The sequence below is a fragment of the Actinia tenebrosa genome, unplaced genomic scaffold (assembly GCF_029948245.1).
Source record: "Actinia tenebrosa isolate PJP-AT-01 unplaced genomic scaffold, QUT_ActTen_1.0 PGA_scaffold12__29_contigs__length_12842862, whole genome shotgun sequence".
In the NCBI taxonomy this organism is placed as follows: Eukaryota; Metazoa; Cnidaria; class Anthozoa; order Actiniaria; family Actiniidae; genus Actinia; species Actinia tenebrosa.
The window spans coordinates 8,719,679-8,731,643 of NW_028292572.1; the positions used below are offsets into that span (position 1 = coordinate 8,719,679).

The 11,965-nt window shown below is 34.2% G+C and overlaps 1 protein-coding gene across 1 annotated transcript; it reads left to right on the forward strand.

The window, feature by feature from the left end:
• The first annotated feature begins 236 nt into the window (after positions 1 to 236).
• LOC116291210 (uncharacterized) lies at positions 237 to 3,596 on the forward strand. The gene is made up of 2 exons (XM_031698709.1): positions 237 to 602; positions 2,510 to 3,596. Exons 1-2 carry the CDS (start codon positions 338 to 340, stop codon positions 3,043 to 3,045), a joined length of 801 nt encoding a protein of 266 aa, XP_031554569.1. The 5' UTR covers positions 237 to 337; the 3' UTR covers positions 3,046 to 3,596.
• Positions 3,597 to 11,965: the final 8,369 nt, after the last annotated feature.

Consider the following 11,965-nt stretch of genomic DNA (forward strand, 5'->3'; position numbering starts at 1 on the left):
ATTAATAGTTCTTGTTTCCCCTTGACGTCAGCCTACATGAGAGCGTCGGATTGTTCATTTGCATTTTAATGGCTTTAACAACAGGGATTAGTGAAGTTTTCTTAACGTTGAATTTGATTAGCAATTGAGCATTGAGTGGCAATTACGTTAATGTAAGGACTTAGTGTTTCGCTAAACAATAAACAATGAAGATCCTGGTTTGAGTCTTTCAGGAGTCCTTTGGTTGGTTGATCGTATGATACGTTCATTTTGTATAAGACCCATTTGACAGACAAGTTGTTTCATTATCGACCAACTTTGGCAAAAGTTGGCGTCATTTTGGTGATCTTTAGTCAAAATGGAAAACGGTAATATTTCGAACGAGAATCTTGTTCCTCGATTTCCAACACCACCTCTCGAGTCTGAGAACAAGCCATCAGACCCAAAACCAAGTAGAAAAACCTCTTTTCTGATAGAGAACTTAGTTGCCGAGAAGGCGTCTGTTACGGAGCATGGAATTCGTAAAACCGTCAAGAGAAAGTATGAGTTCTTGGAAGAAAAAGATGAGAAGGAGAACTTGAAAGAATTTTCTGTACTAAAGGATGTACAGGATAATCCTAATGGTTAGTGTGCAGATGGTTTTCAACCTTTTTTACAATATTTATTCTTTAGAAAACTCTTTCCGGGGTCAAGGAATTTGTGTCTATGGAAATGTTTAACTGGACGGTACAACTGATGGTACGGCTTATCGAGGGAGGTGGTTTTTCTGTTCTCTGTGTGAGAAAAATACATATTTTTAGTAACTTGCTTTGGTAAAAGTTCATATCCAAAACTGCCATTTGTCTTTGAATCATATTTTACCTTACTACAGTAAAAAGTTCTAGATATATAAGAAAGATATTTTTTTCTAATGTTATTTAATTGGTAATGTCACATTTAAAGTTTCGTAAAATATAGGGAAAGGTATATTATCAAGCATTAGTTGCAGTTCTGCCATGGTATGAGTCTTTAAAAAAATGCTTCCTATTCTCTACCATGTTTACTAATTTGATTCAGGCTACTGATTGTTTATTTCAAAATCATTTAGATTTAGAACTTGAAGCCTAGAAGTATTGCCGTTTATTATGAAGAAAGAAATCGACTACAGCTCTGACTCTTTTTAAAAAAGGAATGCTTATGATTTTAAGACTATTATCTTTCTTCAATAATCCATTCGTTTCTTCGATTACATTTGAAAAATACACTGGACTAAAATCTTGGTAATAATGGTCTTCAGAATTTTGTTTCATGAGTCATTTTGCGCAAGATAACTTCTTTTCCATTGTTTATCAAATATCTATTGTCGAAGTTTTCCGTTAGTTATGCGTAAAAACTTCCTTCCGATAACGTTTCTTTATCATAAAAGTGATTAGCACTAACACCTACAAATGATAAACTGTATTCTTATTACTGCACCGATGGTCGATCGATGGGGCAACTTTTATAGCTAAACTGTATTCTTATTACTGCACCGATGGTCGATCGATGGGGCAACTTTTATAGCTTCGTCTAAAATTCCGGCGCGTATTTTATCCATCTCAGACATCATTCATTATTAAGGATGATAATTGTTACTGTATGCCTTGCTATGGATTGTTGACTTCATTGAACAAGGGCACAATGATGTTTCTGTAAGGTATTCATTATATTCAGACACCAAAGGCTCTCGAAGCGTGACTCTGTTCCATGGGCGTGGATTTTATACACAAGACCAAGTCACTCAACGATCCCTCTTTGCTATGATTTTCAATAGCGCAATCGTTATCAGAGGTTATCATGGGTGAAAACATTTTCAAAGGCAGAGTTTTGCTTGAACACATTCCAGTGTTTAGGAAATCTATTATTACGTTCATCAACTTATTTTGAGACTATTTTGTGAATACCGAATACTTAAAAAACTTAAGCTTAAAACTAATATTTTATAACTATCTCTCCCCGTAAGGTGCCCTTCGGTACTTCATATAGTATGAGTTACACAATACAAAATTAAAGGTACTTCCTATTAAACGACTAACTTGTGCAGTGCTTGGTAATTATATTTGAACCAAGTTTGTCTGACCTAAAATTTGCTCCGCGTAAAACTCTTTTTCGTTGTAAATATAAAACCAACGTTTTAGAAAATGTTGTTGTAGCGGTACGTGATTCCAAAACTGGGCAGGGAACATATCATCATTGACACAATTGTTATGCTCAAAGCAGTATTGTTATGTATACAAATACTATAGTTACTACTCTGAGTTAATTTCCCTTTGACGTCATTACCGCCATCTTGCATGGATGATCAGAATTTAACAAACTGAAAGTAATCGTTTTTAATTATCATAGTTAGCTTATAAGGGTTTTTCCAGTCAAAGTTGCACAAGACTGCGAATAGTTTCGAAAAAAAATTGCGAAAAAGGCTTCGTTTTGTTACTGAAAATTTGTACTTGTTCTTAAATTCTACGATAACTTTTACTTCAAATCGTAATGCAATACAATTTTCTTCCTTTAGAGATCAAAATGTCTGCTGGAGAATTGTTACTGCTGAATAAAAAGCCAAGAACATCGTTCTCCACAGAGCAAATTCGTGAGTTGGAAAAACGATTCGAAACACAAAAGTATTTAGGAACTAAAGAGCGAGCGGAACTAGCAATCTCCTTAGACCTCACCGACACACAGATCAAGACCTGGTTCCAAAACAGACGAATGAAGCTCAAGAGATACTACCAAGCTTCGATGGAGTCTTCGATCGAGAAGTTCCCATCTTTCAACTCAGCATCTGGTTTTGGCTTTGGCATACCACATGCTCTACCTTCCGCCCCAATATTGTATCCTCCAATGTATCCTGGTTACCAGTCCTTGCTTGCACCTTTCTTAGGAGGTGATCCTACGGGAGCGTACTTCTCAAGGCCTCGAATTCTAACCGATGTTGATCATCCTTCTCAAGCCTCTTCTATGGTCCACCCACCACTAGAAAATAGGTCACCATGGAGCTATGCACCATTATTGGCTCCTTATTATGAAGTGCCAATGTATGCATATCCATAACGTCCCATAGTTGGGGTCTATCATTATTAAGTCTACTCTAGGGCTACATGAGAGGGTTTTCATTGCCCAGACATTCGCTTTAGACAAGTTTAACTTGCAGGGTTATATCTAATTAACTTAGCTAAACTAACAAAAGTCGTATTTCCTATCGAGACGCTCCTCTCTATTTACTTCCGTACGCATGCTTGACACCGTAGTTGCTTTAGCTTTTTACGAATTACCTAATTTATTGTATTATCTATCTTTTTAACGCTTTTAGATAATTGTTTATGAAGTAGATTGCCAAGTTTGTGCAAAATACATGCTAAAAATGTTGAAACCAGCCGAAACTGCTTGAAGCCATTTGGACCACAGGTAGCCCAAGCTGAGTGTTTTAACGAGGTTCACTCAGTGTGTGAACAATCTGAAACCCAAATATAATATAATATCCTAAATAAATTTGTTAAAGTCTTTCAAAAATCCGCATTCCATATTCTATCTACCAAATACTGGGTTACCTCTCATTGCATGATAAATTCTGAGAAGTTCACTAATTATATAGACTTCTGTAACATTAGATATTTTTTGACATTTCTTATCATTCATTAATAAATACATTTTAAAAACGCATTTGCGTGTGCTAAAGGTTCTTCATTTGTAGTATAAACAATATTTAATAAAAAATCTTTTTAGAAAAGTTATTTGACATGCGCAAACTGCATACTAAGTATGGAAACAATGTCTCTAATTTGATTGGCTTGGTTGGTTGGTACCTTTGCCTCCGCCATTCTGTTCTTGAATAATTTTATTGCTGCTGTAAAAAGTATGCAGAGCGAGAAAATTGTAGAAGTTTTTAAATGAAAATCTAAAATAACATGTTGAAAGACAAACACTGGACACCAAGAGTCAAGAATGATGATAGAAAATCCCTTTGAAAAGGTATTACAGCAAAGTTTATCGAAAACTTTAGAAGTGAAATTGGTTTTGAGTTGAGGTGTGAAGGAATTGTTTGTATTCCAAGAAATTCTATTTACAATTTTGGGCTAAAATTAGCTTTTTCTTAGTGTTTACTGAAAGGGAAAACCTCTGTACTAATAGGAATCAGTCCAAAGGGTAAATTTTTATGTAAATGCTAAAATAAATATCGAAAGATTCCTTCGTTTTAAAGGAATTTGTTGATATTGGCAGATTTTCACATGAGTTCTAGTTGCTCAACTCTAAAACCTCTTCTGGAATTATCGTTTTAAAAACCAATTCTCCAACCGAGGTCTAATCGTTTATAATCACATTTGTGCCTTATATAATTAGGATTTGATGTTTATCTGCTATATAGTCTGAATTTTTCCCAAAATCAGTTTTTCTTTCAGGAAATTGCATACAAAGTAGATTAACTTTCTGGTAATAGAAGAGTTGAATTTCAATTCGAATTCTCGAAATTCTAAAGTCTTTATTAAGATTTTTACTTACCTTAGACTCCAGTGGTATAACTTGATGTAATTCGGAGCTCAGTTTTAAACTCCTTTAGTAAACTGGCCCACATTCAGTCTTGTTTTCAGTATTTTCGGGTTTTAGCCATGAATGGCGAAACAACAACTGCTCAGTTTTCAGTGGGGAAAACGGGAGGGGACTGGGGATGAGAGGGTTGCAAAAAATATATCGAATTGTGTTTTTATGATATCCTGTTTTTTCTTCCGCACTATTATTTTTTCTTTCATAGTGCCCTTTAAACACTTTGTTCTACTAACCTAGGTCATCCCGCGGTATAATAAGCGAAAACCGCAAATACTTGAAGTCAAATGATGGTCCAAGCTACCCATAATATAAGAAAAGATGAAAGGAAAAGGTATTTTTTTATCATCATCATTATCATCATCATCATCATCATTATCATCATCAATATTATCATCATCATCATTATCAACATCATCATCATCATTATCATCATCGTCATTATCATCATCATTATCATTATCAACATCATCATCATTATCAATCAACATCATCGTCACCATCACCATCATCGTCATCATCATCATCATTATTATTTATTATTATTATTATTATTATTATTATTAACACTATTATTATTAATATATTATTATCATTAATTTTATAATAAATTTTATTTATTGTGATTGTCAAACCGGAGCATGCGCAGAAAATCAACTAAAACTTTAAAACTCCAACTCCATAAATTGTTCATACCCAAGATGACGCAGTTCTGATAGACGCGAGGAGCGTGAGTACTAGTATCTTGCTCACATAAACTCTGGGTACGCACATAAAACATAAGGCATAATTCTAATTTTATATTTAGGTCTCAATAGGTATGTTAAAATTATTGTACTTTGATAAGTCTAGCCGATGTGAATTACTGTGAATGCCATAAACAAATGTGGCAATAAAAATTGATGTAAAAATTAGGTATTAAAAATACAAAAATAGGGGGTCAACATGACTCTTTGTCAACTGATTTTTTTCGTGTTCCAAAAATGCTAATTAAAGTCCAATATCTGTAATGAAAGAGGGTCACCAGTGTTTGATATCCTTGCGGCGTCTCGAAGCTTAAAGTATTAAAGCAGTTTGTACCAAAATATCTTGGTAACAGTATCCAATCAAAACAACATTTCCAAGCGGTACCTAACAATTATTAAATAATCAGTTAATTAGCCTGGTTAACTCTTTAAAAATACATCTAGTCGTATTATACAAGCTTTACTAGCCTAAAGGTTCCAAAGGGAAAGAATTAACCTTTCGTCCTTTGGTTATTTCGGCAGCAATAAATGATTAAAAACCAGCGTGTTGCCCTGTACAGGGCTGAAATACCGTTAATCAGACGTCTACGCCCAGGATTATTAGCAACAATTCGAAACTCGTTCATAAATATGGCGCCAATAATCATTAGTAATGAAGGCTTATGTGTATACGATCACATTTATGATATAAAGGGCTGGCCCTAAAATTGCTGTAGATTAGACAAATTCAATTAGACATGTGAATTGGTTTTAAATCAATTTAACTCATAATAATAAAAGTTTTATAAAGAATTGAAAAATACAAATACAATGGAACAACTGAAAAAAAATCTGCTCACAGTGGCTTCTGCTTCAAATTCGTTATTGAGGAATATTTTAGACATGAGGTGGTCTAATACTGGGACCATCTTGTTTTGATTCTCAAAATAACCATATTCTCACGTTTCCAAATTTATGTTTATGTGAAAGGGATCTATGCTACTAATAGAAGCATTATGGACCATCACCGGCGTCTGTCTAGTGCTTCAAAGGTGCCGAAGCCTTGACCCACCACTGCTGTTTTTGCCGAAAGCGATATTCAATCGACAAGACCGCTGCAACTGAACATAGCTGTGCAGCCATTTCTTGTTATATTACTTAGGTATGCGCAAAGCTCTCACTCTTCAAGTCTTTATTTTGTAAATCTGGTTGGTGTATAATCTGCTACTGACGTTTGATCACTTTAGTGGATTCAGCTGCCAGATTCTTCTTTCTTTGTATAGCGGACGCATCATTTTGTCGATCAATGTTATCTCTTCACTCTGCGATAGCATTTTGAATTATCTCTATGAGTTAAGTTGAATTGATTGGGCTATCAAGAGATTTCACTTCTACTTTCTTCTGTTATCTCACTACACCGACCTACTCGTCTCTTTCCCACCGTTGAAACATTATAAGAGCGCAAGTCATTCTGCGTTTTAAATTATCATATGAGTTAAGTTGAATTGATTGGGCTATCAAGAGATTTCACTTCTACCTTCTTCTGTTATCTCACTACACCGACCTACTCGTCTCTTTCCCACCGCTGAAACATTATAAGAGCGCAAGTCATTCTGCGTTTTAAATTATCATATGAGTTAAGTTGAATTGATCGGGCTATCAAGAGATTTCACTTCTACCTTCTACTGTTATCTCACTACACCGACCCTCTCGTCTCTTACCCACCGGTAAAACATCATAAGGGCGCAAGTCACGGAAAAGGGCTTGATTGATTAGATTTTGAACCAATCTTAAAGAAATCACTGGTATATCTTAATCGAACCCTTTAACATTAGTCATGACGATCGCTTGCAGGGTGCATGTCCGTGACTGATAGTTAAATTAATCAAAGCACAATTTTCTAGAAGAATCAAGCATTTTTTATGATAAACTATTTTTTGTTTCTTACTGATTTGCTATGTATTTTAATGAATATTGCTTTACCCTTGAAAGTTCTTTTCAGTAATTTGAAAGCTTCAGCTCAATTGACACTATGAATTAAATATTTATTTCATAGCTTTGTCAATGGCTTGGTTCATTCTTTCCTTGCACGTATTCAGTTCATTAATTTCTTATAAACAAAATAAGTTAAACATTTCCAAGCATATTAAAAATAGCACTGAACTGAAATAACACATAGAAAGAGCTGACTCAGCCATTCCAGAGGATGAGAGAGGCTGTGTTGTCTTCTAAAAGATTAAAATAAGAAAAGTACGCCCAATAATATTCAAACTCTTCTACAGGTATCTTCTGCTGTAACCTTCTTTTTGGTTAGGTTGTCCTTTGGTGCAGGTTTGGTGAAGGTTTGGTGAAGGTTGCTGTTTTATTTTATATTATTATTATTTTTTAAACTTTTTGAACGCAAACCTGAAACTGATCGTCAATTGCCACTATATTCAGTAAAGATAAGGTAGACGACTCATGAGTGCAAGAGGCGAGCTCCTGTTTCCCAGTCAAATCTTCCTCAGATTATAACTGGTTTGCTGTCATTTTCAACAAATGCATCTATCTGAGAATTTATCATCATGATGTTGTCTTCAGGTGAAAAGATATAAGATGAAAGAAGTATTGTCACAGAACACCTCATGACAGGGCTTCTTTAATAATAACATCACTAAACTGCCTGCTAAGTCGTCAGTTTGTTCATTATCCCATCCCTTCTTTAATAAAAGCGTTTTTTATTAATTTTCATTGAAAAGCCGAATTGGATAAAGGAAACGAAAATAAAATTTATTAGTTCTTTTAAGAAGTTGCGTCGGTGTCCACTGAGCACATTGCTAAACTTTTGAAAACGCTACGAAACGTTCGGTTTTGCAGCACTATGTCAAACTACCATCAAAACCATACGTATATATTTTCCGTTTATACTGCTACCCGCTACTATACTACACGCATTGTTAATGCAAGATTGTATTAAGCAAAAATATGAAAATAACAGTACCAAAACTGAATCCCTTATCCCCAAAAGCCCATGTACTGATATTTATCAAGGTATGCAGGCTAAGGAAGATATCTTTCCATTTCGCAACTCTTTTGTTAAAAGAACTGATGGCAAATAGAAATGGTACAAACATCAAAATCGCTCATCAAATTTTGATCAGCAACACAAAACAAGCATACACTCTTTTAAGTTTTCGTTCTTTTATTTTATCAAGAAGCTACATCAACAACAACAACAACGAAAACAACAACAATCGGTTGGCATATTTAGTAGTCCATCTCATTTAGAGATATATACTTAGCCGGTTTTCTCTGCTTTCGCCTCCAAACTTTTGTCGTCAATCTCTTTTCTTCACAGATTAAGACATGCACTTCATTTTTAATCATCCAGTGTACTTCACGCACAATCATGTGCTTCAAATTATCGCTGCAAGAGATAACTTGAAATACCCAAGGTCTGGCGTGCAGATAATATTACTCAGTTCCTTATTACCTCTTTTACTTTTTATTTGTAGTAGAGGCTACAGTTCTTTAATCTGATTTTTTTTTTGTACATGACATTTTTCATTTTTATTTACATCATGAAACACTAACACCTAGTTTTCGACTGAAAAATTATTTTTATGGACCTGAAAAAAGCAGCTACTTAGAGACAGTGCTAGTAACTCTAACTTTCGCTCAGCGAGACTAGTTTTTGGAGGTTAGTACGAACGATTATTCTAGATCATTATTTGACATACATTGTCAGGATCAATTTATTGATTCCAATTTCACACTTCTCGAATCTGAGGAGTACTACGAGTATGATAGCATTTTTTATGCCATCTTTAATTTTTTAAATAATTCTCACATGAAACCTAATTTCTTAACTGTTTGAAAACAACAATACATCTAAATTGTAGAATCTACTAGTTATGAAAAACGTATTGTGGGCGAAGGATTAATTCTAGTTTAATCGCACAAGAAAGAGCTTTTCACGATGTAGACGAAAGGCTAACTTGAAACATCTTAAAAATAAGAAAAATGAATTAAAGCAAATGCAAAATTAAATCCAAAATATAATTAGAATAATTTGATCAGTTAACTACAAGAAACGTGCGCCAGTTAAATCCCTTTATTCTGAATTTTTAGAGTCATGAATCGGAAAAATTAATTAATTGATTGAATCTATGTTATACTGTACTCATACCGTGTTACTCTGTGTTTCTATTCGAGGCTGCTTGCGTTATCCCAGACATCATGATGGCGCGCATTAGCTCTGAAAATTTTTTGCATCATAAGGAGGATTTTCCGAGATTCATGAGCGGTTTTTCCTATGACCATCTCGTTTCCCCCGCACTTTTAGACTTTATATTCCTTGCTGCAGCGAAAATTCTAACTCGAAACTCAATCACAACCCCTATGAATTTTGAATGAACGTTCCAGTGATTTATTTTCTTGGAAAAATAACGGTTGTAATTTCAAGTTTATCTTTTCTAATCCGCTACTAATCCCTACACAGGAGACTAAACAAACCTCGGTCTCCTCTATTCATTCGGTTTAATGAGAAAACGAGCTGAAAGAATTCAGTCATATGAAGGTCTAACCTTTCTCCCATGTGTAGCGGTTTGCTGATGATGATTCTCTTGTCTAGTGTTAGGGGGCAGCTGTGACTACGTTAGAAAAATATCTGTAATTGCTCCTAGACGACTCACTAATATCTTTGTAGTATTCTAAATGTTCTGTGATCGCAATCATCTTTATCGGCGCTGTTATCACACGTAGATTACGGCAACATTAGACCTTTGAACATCTTGTAATAGGCTCCGAGGAGCCAATGCATTTGCCTTTTTTATTTTTCACTGCGAGAGCCATTACTCAAACGCAAAGTGGCCGATAACTCGGTTTACTCAAATCGAAAACTATTATACAGCAAGAAAAAGCAAAAATCTTTACAGCTCTAAATAAATGCAAAAGAAGGATCAATAAAATGAAGTTCTCACGAAAAAGTTTTTTTGACTGAAATCAGTTCTCAAATGACATAATTTAGTTTTTCCACGGCAACCGAACAATACTGATTTGATGCTCCAAATCATTCGATCCATTAAATATATTTCTTTTCGAATCGCGCCTTCCTTAGAAAAGAAACGGGCTCCTTTTGTATATTTGTAGGTAGAAGGTAGAATTTTTTGAATTACGACTTTTCTCGAATATTTTTTTCGATGTTTAAATCTACACAAGTCCGAGCCATCTTTCTTATTGAGTGATAATCACATCTTTGATTAATGATTGCGCTTTTGCCATCAAGATGCTAATAGCAAACCTTAGAATAATGCAGTTTTCTTTTTAGGTAGAAGAGAAAAAACAAGGAACAGCTTTAGGGAATATAACACCTCAATCGAAATAGATTTATGGGGAAAAATTTCAAGTTTTTTTTAATGAAACGAACTTTTAAGGGACAAATACCATTTTCCCGCCAAGCGTTTACTTTAGACACTAAGTAGATATCTTTTACGTAAATAAAATGTTAAAGGTTTTTGATTTCTTTAAATATTTACCTTAAGATTGAAAGGACTTTTAAAGGGTTTTGTTTGCATAGATGAAAACCTTATAGTACACCTGACTAGACCACGGCTATCGTGAGACGTTAAGAGACCGGTGTTACTCACTCGTCACAGGATTCTCACAAGTTAGTGATGAAACCTTTTTGGGGGAAAATCCGGGAAAACTCTCTATCTCTTTCGCTGGACAAGTGTCTAGTCTTTTTAAAAGGTTTCTTGGCTATTTTGAACTAATTTTCTTGGTTGGGTATATCGATTTACATAATGTGCCTAGCTTAGCAAATACTTGAGTATCTAAGTAGGTAGTGCTACTAAAAACCTTGAATAAATAGAAAATAGTGTGGCGAAATGTTATAGAATTACAGAGGAATTTGATTAAGTTAGCAAATATTTGAGTTCTAATTTAGTAACAATGAAATTTAAAACAGCCAGAAATTTTCAAAAAGAAATTGGATATAATTGAGGTAAAATATAATATAATAAATATAAATCAGTGCTTAAGCCAGCAAGGTACATACTACTAAGAACTTATATCTTTTAGAAAGCTAAGAAATATCAAATATCCATATGACGGGGAGATCAGAAAACTAGAGATTTTGAATACAAAGCCGTATGAACGTTTTTAACATTTTTCTGGAAGGGAGGTTAACTTGAGTCATGGAAAAGAATTTATAAAATATCTGAAAGAGAAATGAATTAATGAACTTGTCAAATAATTATTATAAGTTATTAGTTAAAGTTAAAATTAACTAAAAGAATTGATAAAAAATGAAACGAAACTGAATCGTTATGGAAGCTTATTCATTGAGGATCTTCTTCTTCTTCTTTTTTTTTGGAAACTATGCGAAAAATATAAAACTGGTTAAAGACGGACAGAAAATATACGAAATTCGTAATAGGGAATTGAACTGGTTTTTATTTTATTTTATTTTTTATTTCAACATTAAAAGTATACGGAAATTGATATGGATATATTGGGATCAGCGATAAATGCATACGAAATTTTAAAATATTTTTGCGAGCTGGAGATAAAAATGGAAGTGAAATAAAAACGCCTTCCAGTGGGAGTTCCGCGATTTGTGGAGCGGAACTTTCAAAGCATTTTATCTTGACTGATCACGTAATTGTTATTACAAACTCATCTGATTACTCCAGTGGTTTATCTTAGTTTTACAAGAGTTTTCACTG

Excerpts from the sequence above, each read along its gene's own strand:
- LOC116291210 (XM_031698709.1), top strand. The coding sequence starts at position 338 with ATGGAAAACGGTAATATTTCGAACGAGAATCTTGTTCCTCGATTTCCA. Across the intron at positions 603-2,509 it reads TGTACAGGATAATCCTAATG|AGATCAAAATGTCTGCTGGA; the intron begins GTTAGTGTGCAG and ends TTCTTCCTTTAG.